General features: G+C 42.7%; 1 protein-coding gene across 6 annotated transcripts in view; it reads right to left on the bottom strand.

Moving 5' to 3' along the window:
- plxnb3 (plexin B3) overlaps positions 1–25469 on the bottom strand; it is a 63681-nt gene that overhangs the window by 7943 nt on the left and 30269 nt on the right. For 5 of the 6 annotated variants that reach the window (XM_067527878.1, XM_067527876.1, XM_067527877.1 and 2 more), the window contains 28 exons: positions 21846–22268; positions 20840–21563; positions 16217–16396; positions 13152–13280; positions 12912–13012; positions 12696–12828; positions 10983–11142; positions 10724–10832; positions 10541–10649; positions 10151–10267; positions 8828–8941; positions 8637–8727; positions 8390–8559; positions 8146–8297; positions 7887–7992; positions 7212–7348; positions 6469–6645; positions 6222–6387; positions 5168–5299; positions 4343–4447; positions 4106–4267; positions 3200–3351; positions 2621–2721; positions 1910–2127; positions 1622–1800; positions 545–611; positions 330–476; positions 42–122 (listed from right to left, as the gene is read on the bottom strand). In XM_067527878.1, the coding sequence (XP_067383979.1) occupies positions 42–122; positions 330–476; positions 545–611; positions 1622–1800; positions 1910–2127; positions 2621–2721; positions 3200–3351; positions 4106–4267; positions 4343–4447; positions 5168–5299; positions 6222–6387; positions 6469–6645; positions 7212–7348; positions 7887–7992; positions 8146–8297; positions 8390–8559; positions 8637–8727; positions 8828–8941; positions 10151–10267; positions 10541–10649; positions 10724–10832; positions 10983–11142; positions 12696–12828; positions 12912–13012; positions 13152–13280; positions 16217–16396; positions 20840–21563; positions 21846–22252 (4626 nt within the window). In that variant the 5' untranslated portion in view covers positions 22253–22268. The remainder of the gene's footprint in view (positions 1–41; positions 123–329; positions 477–544; positions 612–1621; positions 1801–1909; positions 2128–2620; positions 2722–3199; positions 3352–4105; positions 4268–4342; positions 4448–5167; positions 5300–6221; positions 6388–6468; positions 6646–7211; positions 7349–7886; positions 7993–8145; positions 8298–8389; positions 8560–8636; positions 8728–8827; positions 8942–10150; positions 10268–10540; positions 10650–10723; positions 10833–10982; positions 11143–12695; positions 12829–12911; positions 13013–13151; positions 13281–16216; positions 16397–20839; positions 21564–21845; positions 22269–25469) is intronic. The other variant, XM_067527880.1, reaches the window with a different exon arrangement.

The following is a 25469-nucleotide window of genomic DNA, read 5'->3' as shown; positions in this document are numbered from 1 at the left end:
GAACAGATCGATAGACAGGTGAGAAACAGACAGACAAGTACCTGTGTGATAGTGTCAGTGTCGAGCACTTTAACAGGACACGGCTGAACCTCGACTCCATTCTTCACTAAAACTGTCAGAGTCTGAGTGAAAGAGAGAGAGAGAGACGGGAACTAAGAAAGGGACAGAGAGGTCAACACACTCCCAGTTGTCGAGGAGTGAAGAAGAAATCACACCCTCGGAGTTTAAAACCTCTTTGTCCATAAGGACTGACCGACTACGATGCTTAGATGTATATTATTAAATGATCCATGTGCAGACAAGTGAGATGTGTGTGTTGACATGGTTACCATAATGCAGAAGTCAATGTCCTCTCGCAGCAGGTGGCTGTCATTGAGCGTTCGTTTAGCTTTACCCGTCACAGCATCCACTGGCCCTTTGTCCACTTGGTACTTTATAGCTCTGTAAAGCATGTAGAGGGGCTCCCCCGCCACCTCCTGACAGACAGGTGAGGGTGAGACAAGCAGTGGAAAAGAGAGGTTGATGTAGAACAATAGATTCTTACCTTGAGGAAAGAGTAGAGGCAGATCGACATCCAATTGGTCAACATCTTCTCTACGACTGTCTCTGTCCTGAACCACAGACAGACAGGTCCGGTTTAAAGAGAACATGAAAAATTAAATTAGCACTGTCTGATTCTAGATTCTAATTCCAACTCTGATCCACGAACAAGCCAGAATCCAGACCTGGCAGCCTCTTATGGCCAGATTAGAGTCAGCTCTAACTGGTCTTCAAGATCACAACATGACTGTACCTTTGGCATCTTTTTGGTCTTAGCCTAAAAGTGCGGCCACAGTTCCCCATACCAGGGTGTGGGAAGCTCCAAATGGGCTGCATGACTCTTGCTGAATGCAGGACTGATTCTTTTACATGAAAAGTGGACTGGCTGTTGCAGGGATCTTAGAAGCAAGTCATGTCTATTCAGTCTACATGTGTTTGTAGACCTGAAGAGGAATTATGATCATGTCTCCTATGATAACCAATAGGGGAAAATGGCTAGGTTTTTCCTCAATCATCAGTTCTATATGTGTTTTTTTGAGGGCTGGATCTGAGAGTCTAGTGACCTTACTGGCCTCAGGAAAACAGTGGGGAAGACCTTGAGATCACCCACCAGTCAGCTTACTGACAGCCACAACATAGGTGGACTGATGGAGTTTTCTAGCAACAAAAAATGAATCCTTCCATCACCTTCCATCCTAACCCTAACTCTTTTGCAGTTTTTGAACATCAGAGCACCTTCTGTCTTCACTTTTACTCTGCTACACCTGGACCTGCAGTAGAATCAAGCTCTCTGTAAATTCCGGTTGCCCTTGTAGATGATTCATAGCCTTTGATGTCAATGACTTAAAAACTAAGACTGATCATTTAGACCTCACATACTGACAAACTGTCCATCAGTTCCCTGCATATCAGCTGCTCCCTAACTTCTGTTAATAGGGGTTTACTTAAAAATTAGTACTTCTATCAGCTGCCTTTGTGTGTGTTTCTGTGGTTCACTGTTTTCTTAAAAATAGGAGACAATGTTATATTTAAGCTTGTTGGGGTCAGGTATCTCAAGTGAAGGTGTGTTTGCCTTACGTACCGGCGCAGCATGAGTTTGGGGTTCTTGGCGACGTACTGCTGCACCAGGTCCTGTAGCAAATTCTTCATAACCTCTGTGAAGTACTCCAGTTTATCGTGCAGGGCCATGGTGAGTAGACTGGCCACGTAACCCCGATCTCTCTGGGAGAAGCCCTGCTGGGCCTCCAGGGTGTGGATGAACTGAAACAGAGACAAAACAGAAACATCACCTGCAGGTCCAGTTGTTTACTGATCTGAACCCAGATCACATTAGCATAAGATGAGCCTTGCCTCCCTGACCAACACCTACCCTGGTGAGGAAGAGTCTGTTGTTGAGCAGATTGTTGAGCTGCTGGAGACCCTGCTCCACAGTCTGCCTCCTGGACTCAGGAAGGTCCAGCTGGCGGCTGAGTAGTGGCATTTGTTGGCCTGGAAAGAAGACCCTTTCTGCATATGTCTTGTAGTCCAGCAGGGGGAGTCCTGGCCCTCCAACATCACTGCTCAGATCCATCATCTCAGTCATCAGATCTGTATCCAGAGGCAAAGACAATACAACCTAGTACCTTTACTCCTAATACACAATACAACACAGTCTCTGAAATCAGATCTCTCTCAGCAACTGGTTCTGGCTTAGCAGCAGAACAGACTGAAGAACAAAAGAAGTTTTCAGCTTCTTTCTTAGTATATACTGAGGGACCGCCACTCAGCTGTTGGAGACCTTTACGACGTGCAAGGGTAAACTCAGATGGAGCAAAGTCCCGGGATAAAGCTCAGAGCTGAGCAGCACACAGGACCCTACAACTGTTGCTGCTCTGTGCACAGGAGACATTTTAAAAAGCTTTCTCTAAATGAAGATGAAACATTTTATAACTGCTTTTTATACATCTGTAAATGTGTGATTTTAGACAGTACACAGGCATCTGGAAAACTCTTCCTACTATTTATTCTGCATAATTTTGGATGAAGTGGAACATCTCCACAGTTTAGTGACAGCATGATTTATTAGGAATTGTTTGTTTACCAGTGAACTCTTTGCGACACTGATCTCCCACGTTGATCTCCAAAGTTTCCAACTGCAGCAAAACCTTCTTATAATCTCTGAGTGCCTGTTTACTTTTCCTCCTGCACACACAGATGACAGAAGCTTAACAACATGAAGGTGGTGATTTATGTCATGAACCCTGTTTGTCTGGAACTGAGCAATGAGAAGATTTGTCATAACGGAGAACTTCAGTTTGAAGATCTGGAACAAGATCACACAGAATATAAATAGTAAATCCAGATTAGGAATAAGATGATTAAAGCTTCATAAGAGGGAACCATCGAGTAAAAATGTCCGTTTAAATTTATAGTTTTTCTCGTTACATAAAAACAGAAAATATGGTGTTCATATAGTGCAGACTACTTCTGTCTTTACTGACACAGATTTTAGAAAACCAGTGACCACACAAAAAACTGACAAATTAATTTTTTATCGAAGTTATGTTTGGATTAAATGAGGAAGAGCTGAGGAGTCCCTTTGTCTACATCATGTTCTGATCAAAACTGAGACACAATGATACACATCAGGTGGAGACAAGACAGAGAGGCAGCTGCCTACCTGTACATGAGGATGACGACCAGCACTGAGAGGATAATAACAGCTGCTCCTGCCCCCAGACTAATCTGAGCAGCCAATGGGACGGGAGATAGCAGAGAGTTACTGTCATACTGAACCAATCCCAAGTCCACATGCAGGTTCCCCATGATCACCTGGAGACACAGACAGCTTCTCCTGAGCTTTTACTACACAACATCTAAACCAAACACACATTTGTGGGACGACTGTTCAGCTTGTGGAAAGACACAGTATGGTCTAAGTCATTTTATGATCAGTTCTACAGTAAAAAGCTTTTCTGCTTTAGTATCCAACTTGAAGTAAAACAATTTTTGCCTTTTCTAAATCTTCCCTGGTTCAGTTATGCTAGTTTGACCTCTGTGGACTCAAGTACTTATGAGTTGAAGGCAAATTTATACTGGTGTTAGTGGTTGGTGAAACAATGAGTTAGTACTTATTGAGGTTCGTAAGTGGAGTTCTGTATTAGTTTGATTTATTTCTTTATTCAGTTTAATTCAGCTTTATTTAGCTGAATTGAACTCAACCACATCAACTGAACCACAAAGATAATTTCAGGCTCTGTAGATAATAAAATTAAGATTTTACAGACTTGAAGAGAAAACCCAACAAATTTCTTCAAACCAGGTATCTGCTCTACCTAAGACAGCACAGGACAATAAACTAAGTCATGTCTTTTGTTACAGGTTTTTATATCTTCTTACATCTCCATACAAAGAATGTTCCTGAAACAGTTCCTAAACCTCTGGCATACACCCGTCCAAACCTAAGGAGGTGTATTGATGTCATGTGGACTGTAAGGCTCGCTGGTACTGTACACACTGGCATTTACTGGTTGACTAGACACAGTAAGTGGATCAGGTTGAGTCTGAAAATTAAAGTGTGTGTCACCTTGAGACTGGGCAGCTTGTTGCTGTCGTCCACACTCATTGGTTGGATCTCTGGAGGGTCACAGTACAAGTGGGTGTTATCCAGAGTCTTCACCTCACACTCCTGGTCCCCAAGCCGAGCTACCACTTCCTGTCTTGACATGGCTCTGGTCAGGTCTAGACCCTGAAGGACAAAAACAGGACATCAGTGACCTGGTTGATACTGATCCAGTGGTCAGTGAAGAAACTGTTGATTTACCTCCACAGCGATCACTCCTCCTGGTTTAAAACGATACGGAGTTTCTGGAGCTTCTTGGTTGAGAAGGAAAAACTCTGGGTTTGGATAATAAGTGAAGCTTTTACCCTGAGAGACAGACAGTTTACTTCATGAGACACACTCTGTGTTTGTGTGACACCGGACAAGTTACATTAACTAACAACATTTTAGTCTCAAGTTTGTCCTTCAAACAATTTGTACAGTTTTAGTCTCTTTTTGTTTTAGTTTTAGCCCGAGTTTGGACTGTTGTCATTTAAACTTCATTTAATTGGATAATTTCTTTTTTTTCCCATGAGAGACGCGAGAACAACAAACATTCAATATTACAAAACACAATCAATATGAAAGAAATATCCACAAAGACCATTAATGATATTAATGAATTTTATGTAATTTCACCTGTTGGTCGCTAAAGATGGAAAGACCCAACTAGAAGTCAAAATTATCTGAAACTTCTGATCGGCTGCTGTTTGTGAGTCAGGGATTTGAAGACAACAATCACTGGATTGTTGATACTGGAGAAAACACTATTCATACTGAAGTTCTGCAGCCTCTGTATGTAGATTTATGGAAGTTTATGCTGGAAGGACATCACAGATAATGATCTCCTCACTGAATCATATAAATATGTGGTCCGTGTCTGTGTTTTCAGATCTCACTGAGGCGGGACTCTGAGTGGTCTACAGACTGCATCCTGTTGTTTAATTGTCCTAAACCAAAGTTAATTTACTGATGAGCACAGTGAAGTTCTTCCGAATTGAACAGAGAATCCTTTTGACACAGGACAGGCAGTAGACACATAGTTACCTTAATGCTCTCATAGTGGACTCTGACATTGTCCAGCTGAAACCAGACGCCCTTCACTTTGACCTCTGGAGTCACAGCAGGGGTGGGACAGGTCATCTGAGAGGACGACAGGACCGTACAGAGCTCTGACACCTGACAGGTAAAGAAAGAAGCGATCAGACGTAAATCACCAAAATTACCTGTCACGGGTCCTTTCCAGACACCAGGTGTCTCTGTCACTCTCCTTTCCCCGGCTCACCTGTTATACTATACCAGCCCTTCACTGTGTGTATTTATTGTATTGGACTGTCATTCGTGTGAGTGGCTGCACAGCCTTTAAAATAAAAGGTGAAAAAGGAGGAGTCCTCATTTTTCACGTCGGTTCTCACAGTACAGAACATTTACAGACTTGGTTTGAGGGTTAGGGGTTAGGGTTAGCCATGTAAATGAAGACACAAAAAGGATTGTGGGATATGTTGAGCTGTGAAGATCCACCAGTGGGAGCCTTCTTTGTCAAGTAGGTGCCAGGGAAAAGAAGGTCACATTTCTGGTCATATTTGAAGGAGACTTCAATATGGGACAGACCCGTCACGATGGTGTAACAATTGTTTTCAAATCCCAAAGCAGAAAAAATGGAATGAGCAAGAAATCTTCCTGTTATTAGAGCTGTGTGTATCTAGATGTCAACTTTTTCCCAAGTCTCCAAAGACACAAGAAAAGAGAAAAACGCAGATTGACATATGTATCTTGCCTTCTGGAGGATTTATTTGGAGGACAACTCGCAGAAGTAATTTGAACATCAGCATAACAGCATAAAACTAGTTATTTTTACAATTTCTGAACTACAATTTTGTCTGAAATCTTACTCTACATTTTCTAAAAATCCAATGTCAACGTTTAAAAGACAAGAAAGGATCTGATTATTTTTAGCATTTCTCAACTGACAAACATGTCTAGAAAAATTGTGGGCGTGTCTTAGTTCCCAAATTGTGTTCAAACTAATGAAAAGTTGAGCACAGTCACGAAATTTCCAGCAGTTATTTTAATAAATCTCTGATTGGCTAGTTGATCTCACCGTTGCCATGGTGCTGTTGAACACCAGCTGCTGCTTGGATTTCAGAAGAGTCAATCGTCGTCTCCGTTTCACCCTCTGGACATCAAAAGGCTCCACCCACACTGCTATAATTGGCTGCTGCACCACGTCCAGATTCCTGCCCGTCACTTTGACAACACGGCCACCGCTGAGAACAGGAAGTCATCATCTTATTTGGACATCGGATAATAGGGTCAACATCGCCGATCAGAGTTTACAAAGTTCTTACGCGTAGAAGCTCTCGGCTGGTGTGGCCTCAGTGATGACAGGGTCATCGAGGTAGCGGAAGGTAACACTGGAAACGTTCCGCTCAGCTTTACCGAACAAAACCCGCACTGGAACTCCACCAGTTTGGTTACTGGAACCAGTCTCACACACTAACTGGGTGTCCTTCACTTCCTCCACACTGAGAGGAGAGAAAGAGTAAAGTACAGGTGACAGGTAGAGGATGAAACTTAAAAAATAAATTACAAAATAAATTACCAATAAAGTCCTTGTGTTTTCAATAAAACCACTAAAGATCTGTCAAAACTAACTTTGCAAACAGCTGTAAGTAGTAGTAGTAGAAGTAAGTAGTAGTAAAAGAGGAAGTAGTAATATGTATTATTAGTAGTTGTAGTAGTGTAAGAATTAGTAAATGGTCTGCACTTATATAGTGGTTTTCTACCTATTGGCACCTAAAGCGCTTTACACTGCATCTCATTCACCCATTAACACTCACTATCACACGCACACTCATACATCGATGGGGAAGCTGCTATGCAGCTGGCTAACATTCACCGGGAGCAACTAAGTTGGGGTTCAGTGTCTTGCTCAAGGACACTTTGACATATGTAGTAGTAGTGTAAGAAGTAGTAGTAGTAGTAGTAGTAGTGTAAGAAGTAGTAGCAGTAGTAGTGTGAGAAGTAGTAGTAGTAGTAGTAATAAAAAAAGAAGAAGTAGTAGTAGTAGTAGTAGTAGCGACCTACTTACATGTAGCAGGGCTGGAGGCCCAAGAAGGCTCTCAGGTCACAGGTCTGTCCTGTCAGCAGCTGGTGTCCTCTGATGGTCAGTCTTGTTCCTCCAGAAACTGGACCTTTATCTGGAACCAGATCAAGGAGCTGGGGGTTCTGGACACATGTAGGGAAATATTTAAAAAAAAAACTTTCCTGTATAAAATATGCTGAAAAGTTAGAGACACACAGATGGATTTACAATCAAGCCAAAGACTACTGGGTGAACTGGGCCCATCCATTGCTCCATCCACAGACGAAGCCAAACATTATAGTTCTTTCCCAACGTTATGGACACTGTATGTAAAAGCTGTATAGTGCATGGGTTAGACTTGATTTGAAGATGCTTTGTGTTTAAAAACTCATTTGTTATCTAAGTATCTATATGCATTGGAAGGCAGTGGAGAAGGAAGAGTTTGGGTCTCGGTTTCATCCTATCAGGGAACCAATCAGCAAGAAGGAAGCACCTGCAGACTATTGCACCACCACCCACAGCTGAGACCCACAGGGGGACTGGTGCAAACTCTGTATAACTCTGTAGATTGTGGTGGTTCAGAAGGAGCTGACACTGGACATGACTTGGGGCTAAATGTGGAAGACAAATGAGAAAATATATAAAACGTTTCTTTACTGCAGTGACCATCATCGCTCTTACCTGATAGGTGAAGATCTGTGTTGATGTCCCTAGAGGAGTCGTCCCTATAGAAACCAGGACAGGCCCACTCATCTGTTTCCTGCTGGGCTGCAGCTCACAAACCACCCTAAACACACACACACACACACACAAAACAGTGAGACATTTGGGACACTGTGTGACTTGTGGAGACATCTCCAACACTGCTGTGACATTTCTGCATTGTGGGGACATCTCTAAAACTGTGAGGACTTCTACATCATAAACAAATTGTAGTTACCTGGTGGAGATCTCGTATCCTTCAGGTTGGACCCGACACTGTACACCTGACACAGTGACTCCATCCTCTACATCCTGGTACTTCATCCCCAGGTTTGTACCTGTGATTGTCACCAAGATTCCACCTTCAAGAGGACCAGAGACAGGTACCACCTACAGATAGAGAAAGGTGGACAGTAAGACAGTTTCAATGTATCCATAACAACAATTGTGTCTTCTGCAGATGGAGTAATAGGTAGACTCACCTGTGTGATCTGAGGAGGCGGGCAAGTGTCTGCAGGTATGCTGGAGCATGACTGGTTGTAAACACAACTGGGGGCAGGGCTTCCGGGACACCACACACAGCCATACTCCTCAGGTACTGCCCTACACTGTGAACAATCTGACTGTCCGGCTGAGCAGTTGTATAGCTGGACTGGAAAATACAGGATACTGATATGTGACACCTGTTTGCTTCCTACACACAGACACACACACGGGTAAGGTTCTTACGTTGGAGCCCAGGTGAGGCATCAATGCGTCTCTCTCCTCTGAGCAGGTAGACAGGAGCAGAATACTGAAGCTGATTGACTACATACTGGAACTACAGAGAGAGAGACAAGTGGACAGAATTATTCATGTTCATTTTTATTCATGCTTCTGTTATTTCAGTTACAATACAGACAGGTGAAGGTATGTGTTACCTGATGGGAGCTGCAGATGAAGGTGTGTGTGTTGTCATCTCTTTTCTCCACAGCTGCCGTCAGATTAAAGTGAACTTGTTGAATTTCCACGACACAAACGTACGGAGCTTCATCCTGCAAAAACAGAGAAAAAGAATGATGAATTATACTGATCCAGCTTTATTATAATAGGTGATTGAACAGCTGCAGAATCTGTTCTGTGTCTGTGATCACATGTTCTGAATATCTGCTGCACTGTTAGCAGTGAATAATCACACTTCATTATGCTTAAAGTGTAAACTTATTTTTAAAAGCACCTTTGACCACTGACAATGGTGTCAGTACAACTTTTACAGTGCCACGAGCACAATGAGCAGAAGCAAACTGTGTTTTTTGTTAACTGTGATATGTGGTGTAGCTGCAGTGTTTGGAACAGCAGTGAGAAGCCATGACAGTGAAAAGTTTAAAAACCTTTCTACATTAAACTGTAAAACCATAAAGAAAATATGATGCAGTCCTGTTCAAATGTTGTTACTTGATTACTATGTTATTGTAAGTCTTAATATTAAATACAACATTATAGCTTTTTATAACTTTATTCACTGTGTCCTTATTTCTTTCACAAAAATTAAGCTATTTAGAGTGGAATTTAAGAAGGGAAATTGCCACCAGGTGCTGCTAATTATCAGCCCTTGATGAACTGATCATCAGTAGGTCTGCAGATATTTATGAAATCAGATATTTTGACAGTTTGCTGGTTTGGATCATTCAGGTTACAATTGTCAACACAATCAGATGAAGATGTGAACAATGGTCTCAGAGAAGCAAGTGTTGCTTCATATCAAACTGGAAATGATTATAAAACCATTTATAAACAATTTGGAGTTGAATGTTCTACAGTGAGACAGATTATTCACAAGTGGAAATTTCAAGACAGTTGTCAATCTTCCCAAAAGTGGACGTCCCAGCACATTCACCCCAAGGTCAACTCAGAGAAACATAACAAAGTCTATAGCTCCATCTCAGAGGCCTGAAAGAGCATGTTGCATGTTAAAGTCCATGACAGGACAATTAAAAGAAGACTGAACAAGTAAGGTTTGTTTGGAAGGGCTGTTAGGAGAAAGACTCTTCGGTCTAAAAAGACTAGAAAGTACAACCGATGACATAGAAACACAAGTGACACACGTTTACTATGGTGGCAGCTCCAGGACTGAGATTACAATTGAATCTGTCTCCAAATGAGAAACAGATGTTCAGGGTGAGCCTGAAAATCAGATGTTACTGACTATAAATAAAAAAATCAGATCTGAAGTAAGTCAATGAAAAATCACAAGATGTTCTCACAATGTAGACGTCCAGGTTTCGTCCCTGTAACACCACAGTGGTGCTCAGGCCCATCGGCACTAAAGCAGAACTCTGCAGAGCAAAGACCAGAGGACAGGAAGTGGGACCAGGAGAATCCTGCAGACGTACAACAGACAGGGTGAGATGGATAGAGATGCTATAAGTAGAATAAAGATGCTTTGTGACTACAGTGACCTAATTAGACAGGAATCAGCTGTTTTTGCTTTACATTCTGCCTATAAAATGTTTTTTAGTTCAATTCTTATATCAAAAACAGAATCATCATTAAATATTGGCACTAAGATCACAGCTTGTGTTTAGCTTCTGGCTTTGCGGAAGGACAAGTCACCGTGAGGACAGTACACAGACAGACAGAGACAGCTATCTCACTCTCTGGTTGAGGATAATGTGTTGGTTGGGGCAGCTGTGGTTGTGACTGCAGAGCTGATCCAGCGGACACCAGTTACACCTCCATACACTGTTGACACACGCCAGGCACCTGAAACACACCATCATCATCACGTCTCCGACCGTTGAGAATCAGTATTGTACTGGGTGTATTGCAGGTCTTACTGGGAACTCTGATTCAGTCGGCTCACGGCTCCACAGTCGTAGAATGTCATGTTTCCCGTGGTGATGATCACATGACCAAACATCAGTGACACGGGCAGGATCAGGTGATCTGGAAACAGAGAACAGATCCTGAATTACGAATGAAGGGATCCCGGACTCAAACTCCCCTTTAAGGCTCTCAGAAAATTGTACAGATATAAAATGTCAGTGGACTAAAGTGTTAAAACTATTGTCCACAAACAAACATCTGTCTACTCACCATTTCCTGTTGGCATGGGTGGGAGGAGCCCTGGGGCTGGTGACTGACAGGTGATGCTGGTTCCCATGACAATTGCTGGTTGAGGTGGGAGGAGCCCGAAGACGCAGGACAAAGGCTCGAGCTCAGTGAGGGTGGGAAGCTGGAAGACTGACAGCATTACCTTGGAAACAAAGGAAAAGATTAATAATTTCAAATCAATATTGCACAGACCACAGCTATCAGCTCGAACCAATGCCAGTCCAAGACACCGGACGACTCCACTGTCACATCATGGATTTCTGCCTGTCTCTCAGACATCTCTGCCTGGATGAGAAAGAGACATCTTCAGCTCAACCTCTCCAAGACCAAAGTCCTTACCTTCCCAGCCAGAGCTTCGACGCAACACAACAGCAACATTGGATCTACAGATTTGTCCCCACTAAGTCGGCCAGAAATCTGGGAGTCACCGTTGACAATCAAGTGAGCTTTAAGGACCACATCGCTTCGTCTTTAGGGCATGAAGATTTGCCCTCTACAACATCAGGAATATCAGACCCTACGTCATGGAATATACAACCCAACCCATTGTACAGGTGCTGGTTGTATCTTGTCTTGATTACTCCAATGCTTTGTTAATGGGGTCACCGGTATCCACAATCAAACCCTTGCAGATGATCCAAAACGCCGCAGCATGCCTCATTTTTTTTTAATCAGCCAAAAAGGACTGATATCACACCACTCTTCAGATCTCTACACTGGCTTCCTATAGCTGTTTGCATCAGGTTCAAAGCTCTGTCTCTTGCCTAAAGGGTGATCTCTTGAGGGTGACCTCAACAGCTCCTGCTTACTTCAACTCCCTCATTCAGGTCTACAATACTTCCTGTCCGCTGCAGTCTGCACACAAACGACATATGGTGGTCCCAGCACCGAACAGAAGACACCAAAACAATGATCCCACAATGGTGGAACAAGCTACTAAACTCTGCACGCTCAGCAAATATTCAAAAAACTGCTGAAAAACTGAACTTTTCCGCATCTTTCTATGCACTTAAATTTATCTATTTAAAAAAAAACTACTTTCTGTTCTCTCTTGCACTTGCATCTCATAAAATGTAAACACTTTTCTGATAGGACTTTCCTTTGATGTTTTTCTTGACTTAGATTTTTGCTGCCTTGCACCTCAAGTGTAAGACTCTTTGGATAAAAACGTCTGCTAAATGACTAAATGTTTTGGAAAGTGAACTATCGGGACAGAATAAATACAGCTGATAACGCTGGGATGGATTTTTGCTCTTCAGATTGCTGCTGGAAGGAATCTGCTCAGGATCCAAACACAATCTGTTGTGTGTGTCCTTCTCCACATGGTCTGCAGTGCACACTTTCCTCACCACTTCACTGAAGTTCCAGCAGTAACCTCCAGCCTCTACACCTTGTCTTCTGGCCTTTGACCACGTATCTGTGCAGTGTTTCCCACCAGTGTTCTCCCGACCTGTTGCTGGATCCAGTTTTTAACGACTTTGTTTTTGATACCTGTAGCTGGTTGATCCAGTTTCTGTCGTGATCCTGTCTCATGGACTCTACCCCACCAGGTCTTTGTTACAAGGATTATGGACTTTGGCCTATTCTGGACTCTGAGAATCACCTGCCTGACCCCATCTGACTTGTAACACACTCAAACACTTATTTTTCTGGTGTGTGATAATCATCGATGTTTGCCACTGAAAAAATGTCTACCTGGGTTTGCTCCTCTTTGCTGTGATTGGCCGGCTGCAGGCTCTGCACTGTCACACACTGATTGGTCGGTTCAAAGCTCCAGAGCCAGTGGTTGGGCTTCAGGTAACGTTGACACTGATATTTACGGGAACATCTGCATAAAATAAATAAAGTAAAAGTTTGAATATGAAGATTTCCATCTGTGATTAATGGAAGCATATGAAAAAGCAGACATACCTTCCCTCCAGGACACACCAGCCACAGTACGGGTCTCTGACAGACAGACAAGACTGACAGTCTGTCTGTCTCTCACATGAAGACACAGGGACCTTGGACAGCTGGGACACACACAGGACAGTTGTTTATTATGTGTCAACATATTACAGGACAGAAAAAGGAGAGGAAGAACATGAAGCCTAGAGAAAAAAAGAGAAAAGTCTAACAAAATAGAAACAAAATGCATGTCCAGTCTCTCACCATGCTCGTAGTTAAAACGTATAAGTGCTCCTGGTCTTTATCCAACAGGAGATCGGAGCTGATTGCACTGCCACTGTCCACCAACACATGTCCATACTTTTGACCAGACCCATCAGAGTGCACCAACACCTGCAACACAATAAAAAACATTAATTTAAATGAGGACAACAGCACCAAGCTCAGCTTCAGTTCTCAGGTCGGCCACTGGGTGATGGTGTTTCTCCTCCACACAGCTCCATCTGTAACTCAATGCATCGGCAGTGCTGTAGTCCAAGTAAGTCTGAGATATAAAATACGCAAAAGGAAACTATTAAAAAGACAAAAAGGTCATGCTAATCCCGCTGTCGTCTGATCCAGTTCTGTAAAACTGCTGCTCAACTATAACTCTTCCTTTTTTCAGCTTAAGGTGAAGAGTGTTAGCAATCTGTACCTAATCCAGGAACTCTGAAACCAGATACAGTGTAGTGAATGTGACAGCCTGTTAACAGTCATGTGATCTTTCTGGTTTGTTTATCTGTGCCTGCTACAGTGGATAGAAGAGGCCTTTGTTTTGTTTGGTTAAAATGTGATGGGGATGGGGCAGCACCCCTCTAGTGACTAACTAAGGCAGCCGCACTGACCTACTGTAGCAATTCTTTCCAGAATCACGACAGGAAGTCCGAACACAGACTCAGACTCAGTAAGGTAGGAGTAAGGCAGGAAGATAGTAACACCAGCACTTAACACGGCATGAGGTCAGCTTTACATACTCTCTGTGTAAACTTATTGTGTGCAGATCAGAGTTTTTTTCCCTGTCACTTAGTAAAAATCTGCATTTATATAAACCACCATACAGTCAGTCACTTGTTCACACAGTGAGCTGCAGATTAAACACCAACCTGCCTGAGCAGGATCTGCTGGTGTTTCAGGCCAAAGCTGCAGGATGCTCAGCTTTTCTCAGGCACTGAGGTTCTGGAAACACCTGTAGTTGACAGTCCTCATGCCGGGGTTCAATCTGCCTGCTGCAGGTCTCTGACATTTGACCCCAGCATTTGTCAGTAAGGGAGACACTAAAAGTGCTTTGAGAGGTGAAATGTTTCATAAGACATTAGTGTCAGATGGAAGAAAACAAAGACTTTAAATAGGACACATTAGGCTGCAGAGGAGTTCTGGGAGCTTGATTCACTCGGACCACTGAGCCATAGACTTTGGTTTGGGATCATTTAGTGTGTGATGATGGGCCACCAGACTACCGTTTGTTGGCAGAGCTCAGTGTGTGGAGGGACTGTAGGCCTGGATGAGGGGGTTCAGGTAGGAAGGTGTTGTTGAACAGTGGTGGGACGTGTCCTTTTTGGCTGATTCAGACATGCTGCTGCAGAGTTAAACTCAGAAGCAGTGGATGTGCTGCAGTTTGCTGCTGATAACATGGGTTCCCTGTGTGTGTGTGTGTGTGTGTGTGTGTGTGTGTGTGTGTGTGTGTGTGTGTGTGTGTGTGTGTGTGTGTGTGAGAGAGAGAAATTAAATATTAAAAGGATGAATCAAAGCTCTGCTGTTTACCACACTGATGCTCTGAGGCAGGATTAAACTTCATTAACACACACACAGTAAATGTTTCAGGGGCGTCCTGCTGGATCTGTACCCAGAGTGCACCTGGGGGACCAATAACCAATCAACAACAAGAGTGTGAGCATGCTCCCCTGTGACAACCCCTCCTCCACCAACCCCTCAAGCTAAACGCCTGTTAGTCACAAATACACACACAGTGCATCATTGTGTCAGTGTGTGCGTTGTTTTGTTGATAAAGACCCTCCGGCTAAAAGCTGCTCTGTGTTCACGCCATGTGTGGGATGTAAATGAGTTGTGTTTTGTTGTATTTCAAGCCTGTGAGATGTTTCCGGGTGCAGCTTAGACTTTTCAGTTATAAACAAAAACAGGAAATTGCAGATTTCCCGTTCAGACCAGCAGTGATCTGGACTGTCAGGAGAAACAGACCACAGAGGTTCGCCCACTGGAACCAGTTGGATCTGCTGGTCTCTGGAGCAGGTGCAGTTTTGAGGCCCTGCTCAGGGGCACTAGTGGTAATGAGGGAGAGGGGAGGGCTGACTTTTCCCACTTGGCCTTGGACTCAAAAAACCATTGTCAAGACATTTTCTGCTGCTTATTTGGGATTTGGTTCTAATGAAAAAAATCAGTATGGGAGTCCAGAAAGCTTTAGAACTGGGGGCATTGCTGGGAGGGGGGATCTTTCCAACATGTTCCGGTTCAACCCCAGGAGAAGGTGTCGACCTGAACCACCTTACTGAGGAGTGCCTCTACAAAGTTCAGGACTGTCGGAGAGATTTGGGATGTAGGACCACTGGTAAATTAAAAGCTTTAGTTCCTGGCTACGTCAAATTGTCTGTGTTCACTAAACTTCATGTTGCTCTTTGTGTGTCATTAATGTGTGACTGTGTAGCACATTGCATTTTTAACCTGACCGTTGACCACAGGGGATGAGTACATTAATTACTGCTGACTCTGCACTCATCCACCTGTCAGTTCTATGCATCATTTTACTCCCACTGACAACAATTCACAGCTCACAAGATCAAAAATCTCTCATGTATTCATAATAACTGAAGTCTAGCCAGCAGCATAAAGACTGTAAAAATAGTGATCTACCATCTAAATGTACTGCACAATGGATTCTGTTAACACTGCAAACGGTCCCAGCTGCTGTTTCCCATTAACCAGCTGAATTCATATTTACTGTTCAGACACTGTTTTAATTTTCTCTGCAAACAGGAAACTGTTTGCTCCCACAGGCCAGAAATATGCATGTTAACTGGTGACTTTAAACTGCCCAGAGGTGTGAATAGTTGTCTCTGTATGTCCCTCTGTGTTGGCCCTGAGACAGACTGGAAACCTGTCCAGGGTGGACCCCGCCTCTTGCCCATTGAAAGCTAAAACTGGTTCCAGTCCTTCACAACAATTAATAGAGTAACTGCGTTAGATAATGGATGTCTGGATCACCCAGTACATGTAAACGAAGTACTTAATATTAATGCTGTCACCTTGGTATAAAGTATATACTGCACAATTATTACCTTCTGCAGTTGTCCCTCTTTGTCTCCAAGGAAGGCAATGGTGTGTTCCGCCTCTGTTGCTGTTGTGACGGCGGTCAGCTGTGTGGTGGAGGTGAAGGCAGGACTGGCCTGGAGCGGCACAGCACTGGCGATGGGGTTTGGGGTGTGTTCCCCCCCACAGGTGTACTCAGACAGAGAGTTCTTGGAAACAGATGAAAGAAGACAGAAAAGCATCGTTTTTACTTCAAAATTCATTTGGAGAGTTTCTATGGTTTGTGATGTGATGACAGGAGGGATAAGGATTAACAGAAATTAAAATAATAAACAGTCATAACAGATACCGATATAAATAAACACATAAAACCAGAAGCTAAGCTGATTACATATCAGCAAAACTTTAGAGCTGCTGTAGTGAGTTTAGATGCATTGGAAAAACACACTGTTCCAAAAATAATTAGGACACAGTTCCCACCATGGCCACAGGAATGTTCACCCGTGTGGAAATGATGAGAATCGACAAAAATAACACGGGCGTCTGAGCTCAGTGGGAAGGCAGGTGTTCACAGACCACCCTCATTCGCTCCTGGTTACACGTTAAAGTTTGGAGGACACTGAGCCCACAGTTGCTCCCAGTGGGTTAGGTGAGCACCTTGCATGGCAGCCACCCCCATCAGTGTGTGAGTGAATGGGTGAATGAGAAGCAACATTATAAAGAGCTTTGGCTAAGAGGGATAAAAAGTTTAATGCAAAGGACATCCAACTATTGTCTCAGTGATATTTAGACTTGGAAATAAGAGATCTTAAATAGGAACACTTATTTAGAGGTGAAATAAACCTGTTCATGGCTCCTTGGTACTGAGATCTACAGTTCACCCAGATCCACGACTTTAAACAGATGTTGAATCTGAAAATGAACATAATAAAATCTTACAAACAATCTTATTTATTACCCATCTGTGTATTTCAGTATAAAATTGTTTTGTTTCTTGTGCTGCAGTTGTATTTCAGTCTGATCAGTTGCAGTGTCCAATATGCAACAGGTTTCTGACAAAGGGGTGTGTCGGTCTGGCTGATCCTTGATGCTCAGAGTGAAATAAAAGGTTTTGGCACATCCTTCAACATTGAGGACTAGAACAACTTCCAGTGCAACTTGAGAAATTATCAATAAAGGAAGGAGCTAATGAAACGCCAACCCCATGATCAGTGGACGACCCCTATATCTCTTTAGCCACAGTCACCCTGAGTTTACAGTGTTAATTAGTAAAGTATTGGTAACACATCATTATTAAAAACGTTCTGTAAATGACATATGACATGACAGAAACTAACTGCAAAGATGATTTTTGGTTAATTCTTGAGCATGTTGTAGGATTTAACTGTAAAAATTACAGTGCATAACAGTGTTCATTAATGTGCTGCTCTTATTGTCTCCAGTCAGATCTTAAAGCTGTTTTCTACAGACACACAGCAGTTTAATCTATGTGTGTCAGTGTGTGTTTGATCGTATGTGGGTCAGATGATGTGGTACTGGCTGTGTGTTTGTCTGAATGACAGCTGTCTGATGATAAATCCAGCTGCTGAAGATAACAGATAATCCCATCCAATACACACACACACACACACACACACACACACACACACACACACACACTATTAAGGTCAGCAGGGAGACAGGTGATGATCATCAACAGCTTCTTTCCAAACCAGCTGTTAATCTGCGATGTAATCACAAGATGTAATGACATCACACGTCCCACTTGGCATCATTGAGCTGAACATTCAATGAGATCATTTACTGACATATAAATAAAATACATTTACACTTGTGGTTGTAATGTGACAAAGGCGGTTTCAATACTTTCGCGGGCACTGTAATAGACTGAATGTCCATACAGCTGCAACTGAGACAAGTGCAGTGGTAACTTCATTAACCAGAGCATCATTAGACTGAACAAACTCACAGACAGACAGCAGGACAAAGCCTATTGTTTTTATCAGCTCTGTTGAAGCCTATGATAGTCTAGGTTAATGTGAAGTGCTCATATCCAAAAGGTCATTGCTCCAAACCAACCTGTGCTCCTCTGTTAGTAAAACCTATTCCATTGTTGGAAGTATGGCTCACTCAGGTTTAGTGATAACTGTATAGTCACCACAAAAACTTTTATTAATTTTTTTTTTTCAAGGGTTATGTTAATGTAGAGTGAAAGGACAGAACTTTTTTTACTCTGACACTATGTGGACTTCTATTGCTCTGGTAATGGTTTCTCTATTTATTTAGTCTCTGGATTTTTTCCATGTGAATAAAGTGGTTTAATCCAACTCTCTCTGACCAACTGATTTTAAAAATAAGATTAATTTGGTTCATTGATGCGGTCATACTTCCCAGGTCTATATATTGGTATTTTGCCAATTACAGATGAAACAACAACAATCCTGGCACATCGTCAGTTTCTCAGGAAAGCTAATTTCTGGTTTCTAAAATTAAGGTGGAGTGTTAGGGAATCCTGATAGATTTCTGCCGGAGAACACTGATTTCTTTGTATACAAGTAACCAGGTCTCTAATTGTCTTTCTCCAGCAGCACATGTGCCTACCAACAGAAGGTGTGGAAGGAGGCTTACTCGTGTCCGTTGATCCAACAATTATCCACTCTAGAGGTCGTTTTATGATAAAGCACTGAACATTTATTAAATTCCGTGTTCCACAATTGAGCTGATAACAACGTAATTCCACAGAAAACATTGAGCTGATAACCAAAAAATTCCACTCCACAGAAAATGATAATACTGTGTACTTTTCGCAGCAAAAGAGACACAGCCAGACAACCATCCGCACTCTCATTCACAACTACGGGCAATTTAGGATTCACCTGCTAACTTAACATTGCATGTCTTTGGACTGCGGGGAGGAAGCCGGAGCACCGCTGAACCAAGTAAGAATTGGTTCAAGGACAATCACTGTCCTTAACCAAACCACTAAAGAAAAAAGCAGTAGTTAGCTAAACATCTCTAACCATTTCTAAACCATCTGTTTACCACATCTCTAAACGTTTGTGTTAAAATGGACAGGTGGAGAGAACCTGTTTCAGAGGCTGAACTTAACTAAGTTGGACCCAGAAACAGATCCATGTGTGCACATGAGACACAAATTACGACCAGCTTGTCCAGGAGTTTCCTGTATTCCTGGCTTATTTTTGGTGAGTCGGGACAGGCTATCAATTTATCTAAATAGACAATGAAAAAAATACTGGTGACATCGGGGGCTTGTCCACTCAAGAGTTGAACAGGATGTGTTCATGGTGCTGCTGAAAACAATTATTAAAAAAAACACCCCAGCCTGCTTAAAAACTCTTCAACTGATTAGGCCCTCACATTCTGCAGCAGACCAGTTTGACCAGTTCGACCACTTTAATGACTGACTGATAGAACTAAAAGCTAAAAAACCATGAATTCTTACTGAGTTTACTCTCAGAAGAAATAAAGTGCAGCAATTACATGTCAGGACATGTGATCTAATGTTTGCAGCCCATTGGAAGCTGTGCAAACTAAGGACCAAGTGTCAGGGAACAGATGTGACCGTCTTCCTGTTTTCCTGCAGAGTTGTCACACTTTGACACCAGCAGTGTTGGTTTACACAGAAAGTAACAGGTAAAGAGTGAAATCTTTAATTGGCTTCATAGTAACACCACTCTGATGATTACAATCAGGATATTTACTGCTGCAGCTTCTTCACCACCACAACCGCCAGCTGATGTAAGAGTTTTTATTAACCCTCTATGTGTTTCATGACATGATCAAAGATCAGAACTTTTTCCTCTCTACTGTTTCAACACTAAACCTGCTGCTGTAATAAACTTTGGAAAGATGTTAAAGAAACTATAAAGAAGTCACAGTTTCTATGGACTAGATAGTTTTACAACAGATTGAATGTGAGACTGTATTTTAGTGTCTTAGTGATGGTGCAGGTCTTCCTTGGATCAAAATTTAGAATCTTAGTGTGTTAGATAAAAGAACCAAATGGGGAGAAATCTTCAAGTACACATCACCATGTACTTCTCTTCATAAGTGGTGGAAGAACTACTCAGGTCATTTACCACAGTAAAAGTCATCAATATCAACCTGCAGAAATATAAATAAAAGTAAAACTACAACATTATTAGCACACTTATTAGCACACTTGAAAAAAGTACTTTTTATGTAGAATCAGTGGATATGATATGACTTATGACTGATTATAATAATTGCCATATTAATGTGTTCTTAAATGTAATGCTGCAGCTGGTAATGATGGACTTGATTTTAACGACTTCATCCACTGTTTTAATGATTATATATTTTGAATCGTATAATTATAATGAGTTTCTCTACGTACTACTGGGTAGCTACTTAATTTCACAACGTCTGCTTATTACACTGTATTTTGTAATTGTAGTTATTAAAAAAATGTACAGTAATAAAACTTTTGATAGCGAGCCACAGCTCACTGTTTTTGTTTTTTGCTCTTTGATTCCCAAACTGTTGTCCACCTCTGCCTTTTGACTTAGTAAAGCATTTGGCTGAGCTGCCTGTGAGTCCAAGCCTCAGTTTTCAGAATGACAAAAGAACAACACAGTAGATATTATACTGTTAAAATGTGTTTTTTTTACCTTTGGTAGTTTAAGACATTTGGATGACACAGCGTACTCGATGTAGGCCTCTTCCTGGCCGCTGCTGCCTCGTCCTCCCTCTGTGTAACACAGTTCCTGAGCTCGTCGCAGCATCATGTCCAGCTCGTCCATCCCATAAACACACAGAGCTGATCGACTTGTCGCTACAGGTGTGGATGCCTGCCCCGCTGCCATGACAACAAACAAGGTGGGTTTACCTGAGTGGTTTCCTAACCATGCTCCCTGTGCCAGGTTGTACCCACCTTGGCACAGCAGCGGCACCTCCACATACGAATAGAAGCTGCGGTCAGCGGTGCAGAGCCGGGAGGCGTAGGTCCGGTACTCCTTCTTGTGCCACATGTCCCGACGGGAGAACAGAAAGTAGATGTAGTCGCCGCGGGAGACAGCCTTCACAAAGTGGTTATTGTACTCAGAGTAACTTCCAACGACAAGTTTCCCCAGCTCCTCCTCCTGAGAGAACGCTCGGCGAGGTGGGACCACAGGGTACAGACGCCGTGTTGTGATTGGTGGGATATCACCGGGACCTTTGTTTGTGTAGCCTCGACCAACCAGCATCAGACGCAGTAGACCACCCCCTTCCTGTTTGTTCTCTGTGGTTATTACCACGCCGACGGTTGAGACTCGGGGGTCATTGGCAGCAACGTACTGAGTGTCCACAGGGTTAGATGTCTGATAGATGAGCTGAGAAATGTTAGACAGACTCCTGCAGGGAAAGGACAGAGAATGCTGCACTCAAAGACCACTTTCTTGATTTAGTTCGAATAAACTGATACAGACTCACATGATGCTGTCAGGTCAAAACAATCCTGTTAATTCTCATCAAGCTAACTGAGTGTCAGCACTGTTGGCTAAATGTTGGTGGAGTGTTGGCAACATGTTGGTGGAGTGTTGGCTAAATGTTGGTGGAGTGTTGGCGACATGTTTGTGGAGTGTTGGCGACATATTGGCAGAGCCTGAAGAAATTTATTGTAACAAACTGTGTTACCGCTTATCACAGATGCCCTGATAAAGGGAACCACAGACAATCAGGCTGCCCGGGTCTGCCCCTTGCCCCTTCTCCATCAGCAGCAGTTTGTTGTGGTTGTGAGTGGGCGTGGCTGAGGGGCAGTCCTCTGGCACAATTGGAGGGAGGCAGTCTGGGGAGTCCAGATGAGGGCCGGTCGTCACTTGTGAGATCAGCTCCATAGCAGAGGTCAGCTGGTACAGGTGGTCAACCCCGCCCACATACAGATGCCCCGCCTTTGGGTCCAGGAGGAGGTGAGAGAGTGGGGCGCCTTGTAGCTCCACCGACCTCACAGAGGGGTCAGGATTCCCATGGACATCAGCAAGGAGAGAGAGGGGAGGGAGGAGAAGGAGGAAGAGGAGTGATGGGGGGATGGAGGAGGCCAACATGGCAGCTCCTCTTTAACTGCAACAGGTGAGACAGAGACATAGACGTCACAACTCGACTGGAGTCTAATGCTGCCAGCAAATATAGAAACAGATAGGTTTTCTTTCTCATTAAATGTCGGCTAAATGTCAGCTAATGCTAGCTACGTTTTCGGCTACACGTTGGCAGAGAGTCGGCTGTCAGAGACACATTGGTCACTCCTGTGAGTGTTCAGTAATACAGAGACTATGTGTGTGTTGTTTGAGTGTTTATACATGATGACTGTGTGATGGGGGAATGTAGATTAAACCGCTACTACCCAAGGCCACACTGTCCAGTTAGTGATTATCAGAGTTTTTGTCCTTTCTGGCATAGGTAACTGTTTGTCTGCAGACTCCTGACAAATTCATATATGTCATCCAGACACTGAAAAAGTAGCTACATTTAATTTTGTAACCTCACTCTTAAAAACCCTGTAATGTTCTCTCTTGAAATAAAAGGAGATGTACTGTAGTGTACTTTAATGAGGACATCTAGTAGAAACATAGTCAAGTACCACTTAGCTGCAATGTCACTAGTTTGAGACCTGGCAGAGCAGACCCCTGTTGCATGTCATATGCCTGTCTCTCTAATCTGGTTTCCTGTCTCTCGACACTTTAAATGAAAGGAACAAAATACATTAAAAAAAAGATGCTGTACTAGTAGTTTGGGTTAATGTATCAATAAGGTGGAGAAGAACAAAGCAAGTTAAGACTAAAATGTTCTGTCCACAAGCTTAGTTTGGAGCTTAACTAACATGAAAACAGACAATGGCCTAACTATACAGACTAATGTACCCTGTGCAATGCTGATGGTGACAATAATACTGTGTTAGACACTGAGCATCAGTGGAGTCAATGATTTAAATCCACTGTACAGCAGATGTAGTGTTGTCCACATAGAGAAAAATTCCCTTTATTTGCATGTTCACTAAGTGATATAGGAGTTGAATGTTTCATGCTGAGTTTGAATCTGTAACTGGATCCGTCACCCCCAGCCCAAAGAACAGCAGAGGTCATATCAACACTGAGCTGAGCTGCGATTTCATGTTATTTCCACTTTTCCCTTGCAGCTGTTTCAGAGAAAAACTGAACTGTGACCGTCACAGGGTAAAGTCGAGGAACATGAATGTGCTTCACACCTAGAAATATGAAATATGCAAATACACCTGAGCAGGCTCTGCTGCTCTTTCTCTCTGTGAAGTTATTAATGAAATATTTTACTGCTTCACTTTTCATCTGACCGTCAAACTCTAGTTGCCTGTAGTAACGTCTCCATGGCAACACACCCGTATCCAGAGCAACGCAGCAAAATGGCTCAAAGCTTGCGTGGGATGTTTGTTTTTTTTACTGGAGTTTTAAACTGGTGTCAAACTGGTTTTAAAATGAAAACAGTTTTGTCTTTTGTTTACATCACCAGTGTGTAAAAATTTACTGTTTATTTATCATTATTTCCAGACAAGTTTTTTTCTAAGTAAATAAACGGATGATTTGTATACTAGGAAAGGGAAAATAGTTCGTAAATGCACATCAGTATCCAGCACTACTCCTAGAAATAAATAATTCTTGATAAGAAAGAAAATCATGAAGTTAGGTAGAAATATGTTTGTATGTGGATGTTGTAACAAACAATTAAGAACGATTTTAGAAAGATTTCAGGTTTTTATCTAGAAAATATCACTGAATACCACCCTCAGGAAAACGTTTTCATTTTGTTTGACAGACCTCTGTAGCTTCTATAAAAGATCTTTTTTTCTTCATATGAATTTTATTGTTATTACTGCCAAAAGTTGGCAATGAACTAAAGCTCATATGAACCACAGCTTTAAAACCAGGCCCAGAGATCCGATTCATGCTGTTTTAAAACTCAATTTCTAGTCTGGACACTGTGTAAAATAGAAATACATTTTAATTTAATGGCTCTGAATATTGATTATATGTATATACAATCAACAAAACATCATTCGTCTCTCTCTCTCCCATTAGGGTCTAGCTTGCTTGACCCTTCCTCCCACCCTGCTGCTGGGTGTTGGCTCAGACTGAAACTGGCTGTTTAACCAGCCCCAGCGCATGATGGGAGACACACAGAGAGGCCTCAGGACACACAACCCCCTGTTGAAATGTTGAAAATTCTTCAACATTTCCATGGTTAGACTGAACATCCTCACACTGTCTGTATGGTAATAACTTCCTCCTTCAGCCTGATGTATATGTGGGTGTGTGTGTCTTGGAGGGGGTCATCTATAATTCATGATGCAGCTGAACAGAGAGCGAGAGAGTTGTTGGTTGTCAGAAAGTAAAACGAGAGCAAAAGTTGGAGGAGGGAGAGATGGAGGTTATTAGAAGGACAAAGGGATGGGAGTGGGGTAAATATGGGGGTTGGGGAGAGGGGTATTAAAGAGGTAGGGAGGTGGGGTGGTGGAGAAAGCTGGAGGCGATGGAGCGTTAAAGTCAAAAATGAGGCCTCAGTGAAAATAAATTCATGTTTGATCTCTTGAATACAGACCAGCTCTCTGCGTCTGTTTCCCATCCATTAACAGAATCAAGGTGGGTTTTGTTCTGGGGACATACAGGACATACCCACATCTGCGTGTTGGAGTCTATGTGAGGACCAGCAGTCGGTCCATTTATGTCTGAATCCGTTTCTGTCCAAACAGCAGATGAATTAAAAACACTCCTCTGCACACAGAAAGTTCTTGGTAATCAAGCTTTATCAAATCTATAAGACCTTATAGTACCATATCATCCCAGTAGACCACTTCAATCTCAGAATGCAGGCCTACTTGTGGTTCCCAAAATTTCCAAAAGTAGAATGGGAGGCAGAGCCTTTAGCTATCAAGCTCCCAGCTCAGATTCTGGAGGCAGACACTTTTATGTCCAGGATTAGAATGTTTGAAAAACCTTATGTAACCTGACCAGTCTAAGTTTGTTGCTTCTTGTTGGCCTTCGGTCACCCACCCAGAGCCTTAGGGCTGTTGCACAGTTAAATGTGATGACTTAGGACAAGATGGGAGGTGGGGGTGTATTATGTCAATGACACTGGGGGTGGGGGGTTATGACCTCTGAGTGGATCAATGTATTGAGTGCTGTGTGTCACTTCTCTCTCTCAGTCCATGGTCAGCAGCTAAATGTATTTTCATCACTGATGACCAGCTGAACTTTCCTGCACATCTCCTCTCCTGCTCTCTACAACATCACAATG

Source organism: Channa argus, chromosome 13 (genome assembly GCF_033026475.1).
Source record: "Channa argus isolate prfri chromosome 13, Channa argus male v1.0, whole genome shotgun sequence".
In the NCBI taxonomy this organism is placed as follows: Eukaryota; Metazoa; Chordata; class Actinopteri; order Anabantiformes; family Channidae; genus Channa; species Channa argus.
The sequence above is the reverse complement of the archived record's forward strand: the minus strand, read 5'-3'. Positions and strand labels throughout refer to the sequence as shown.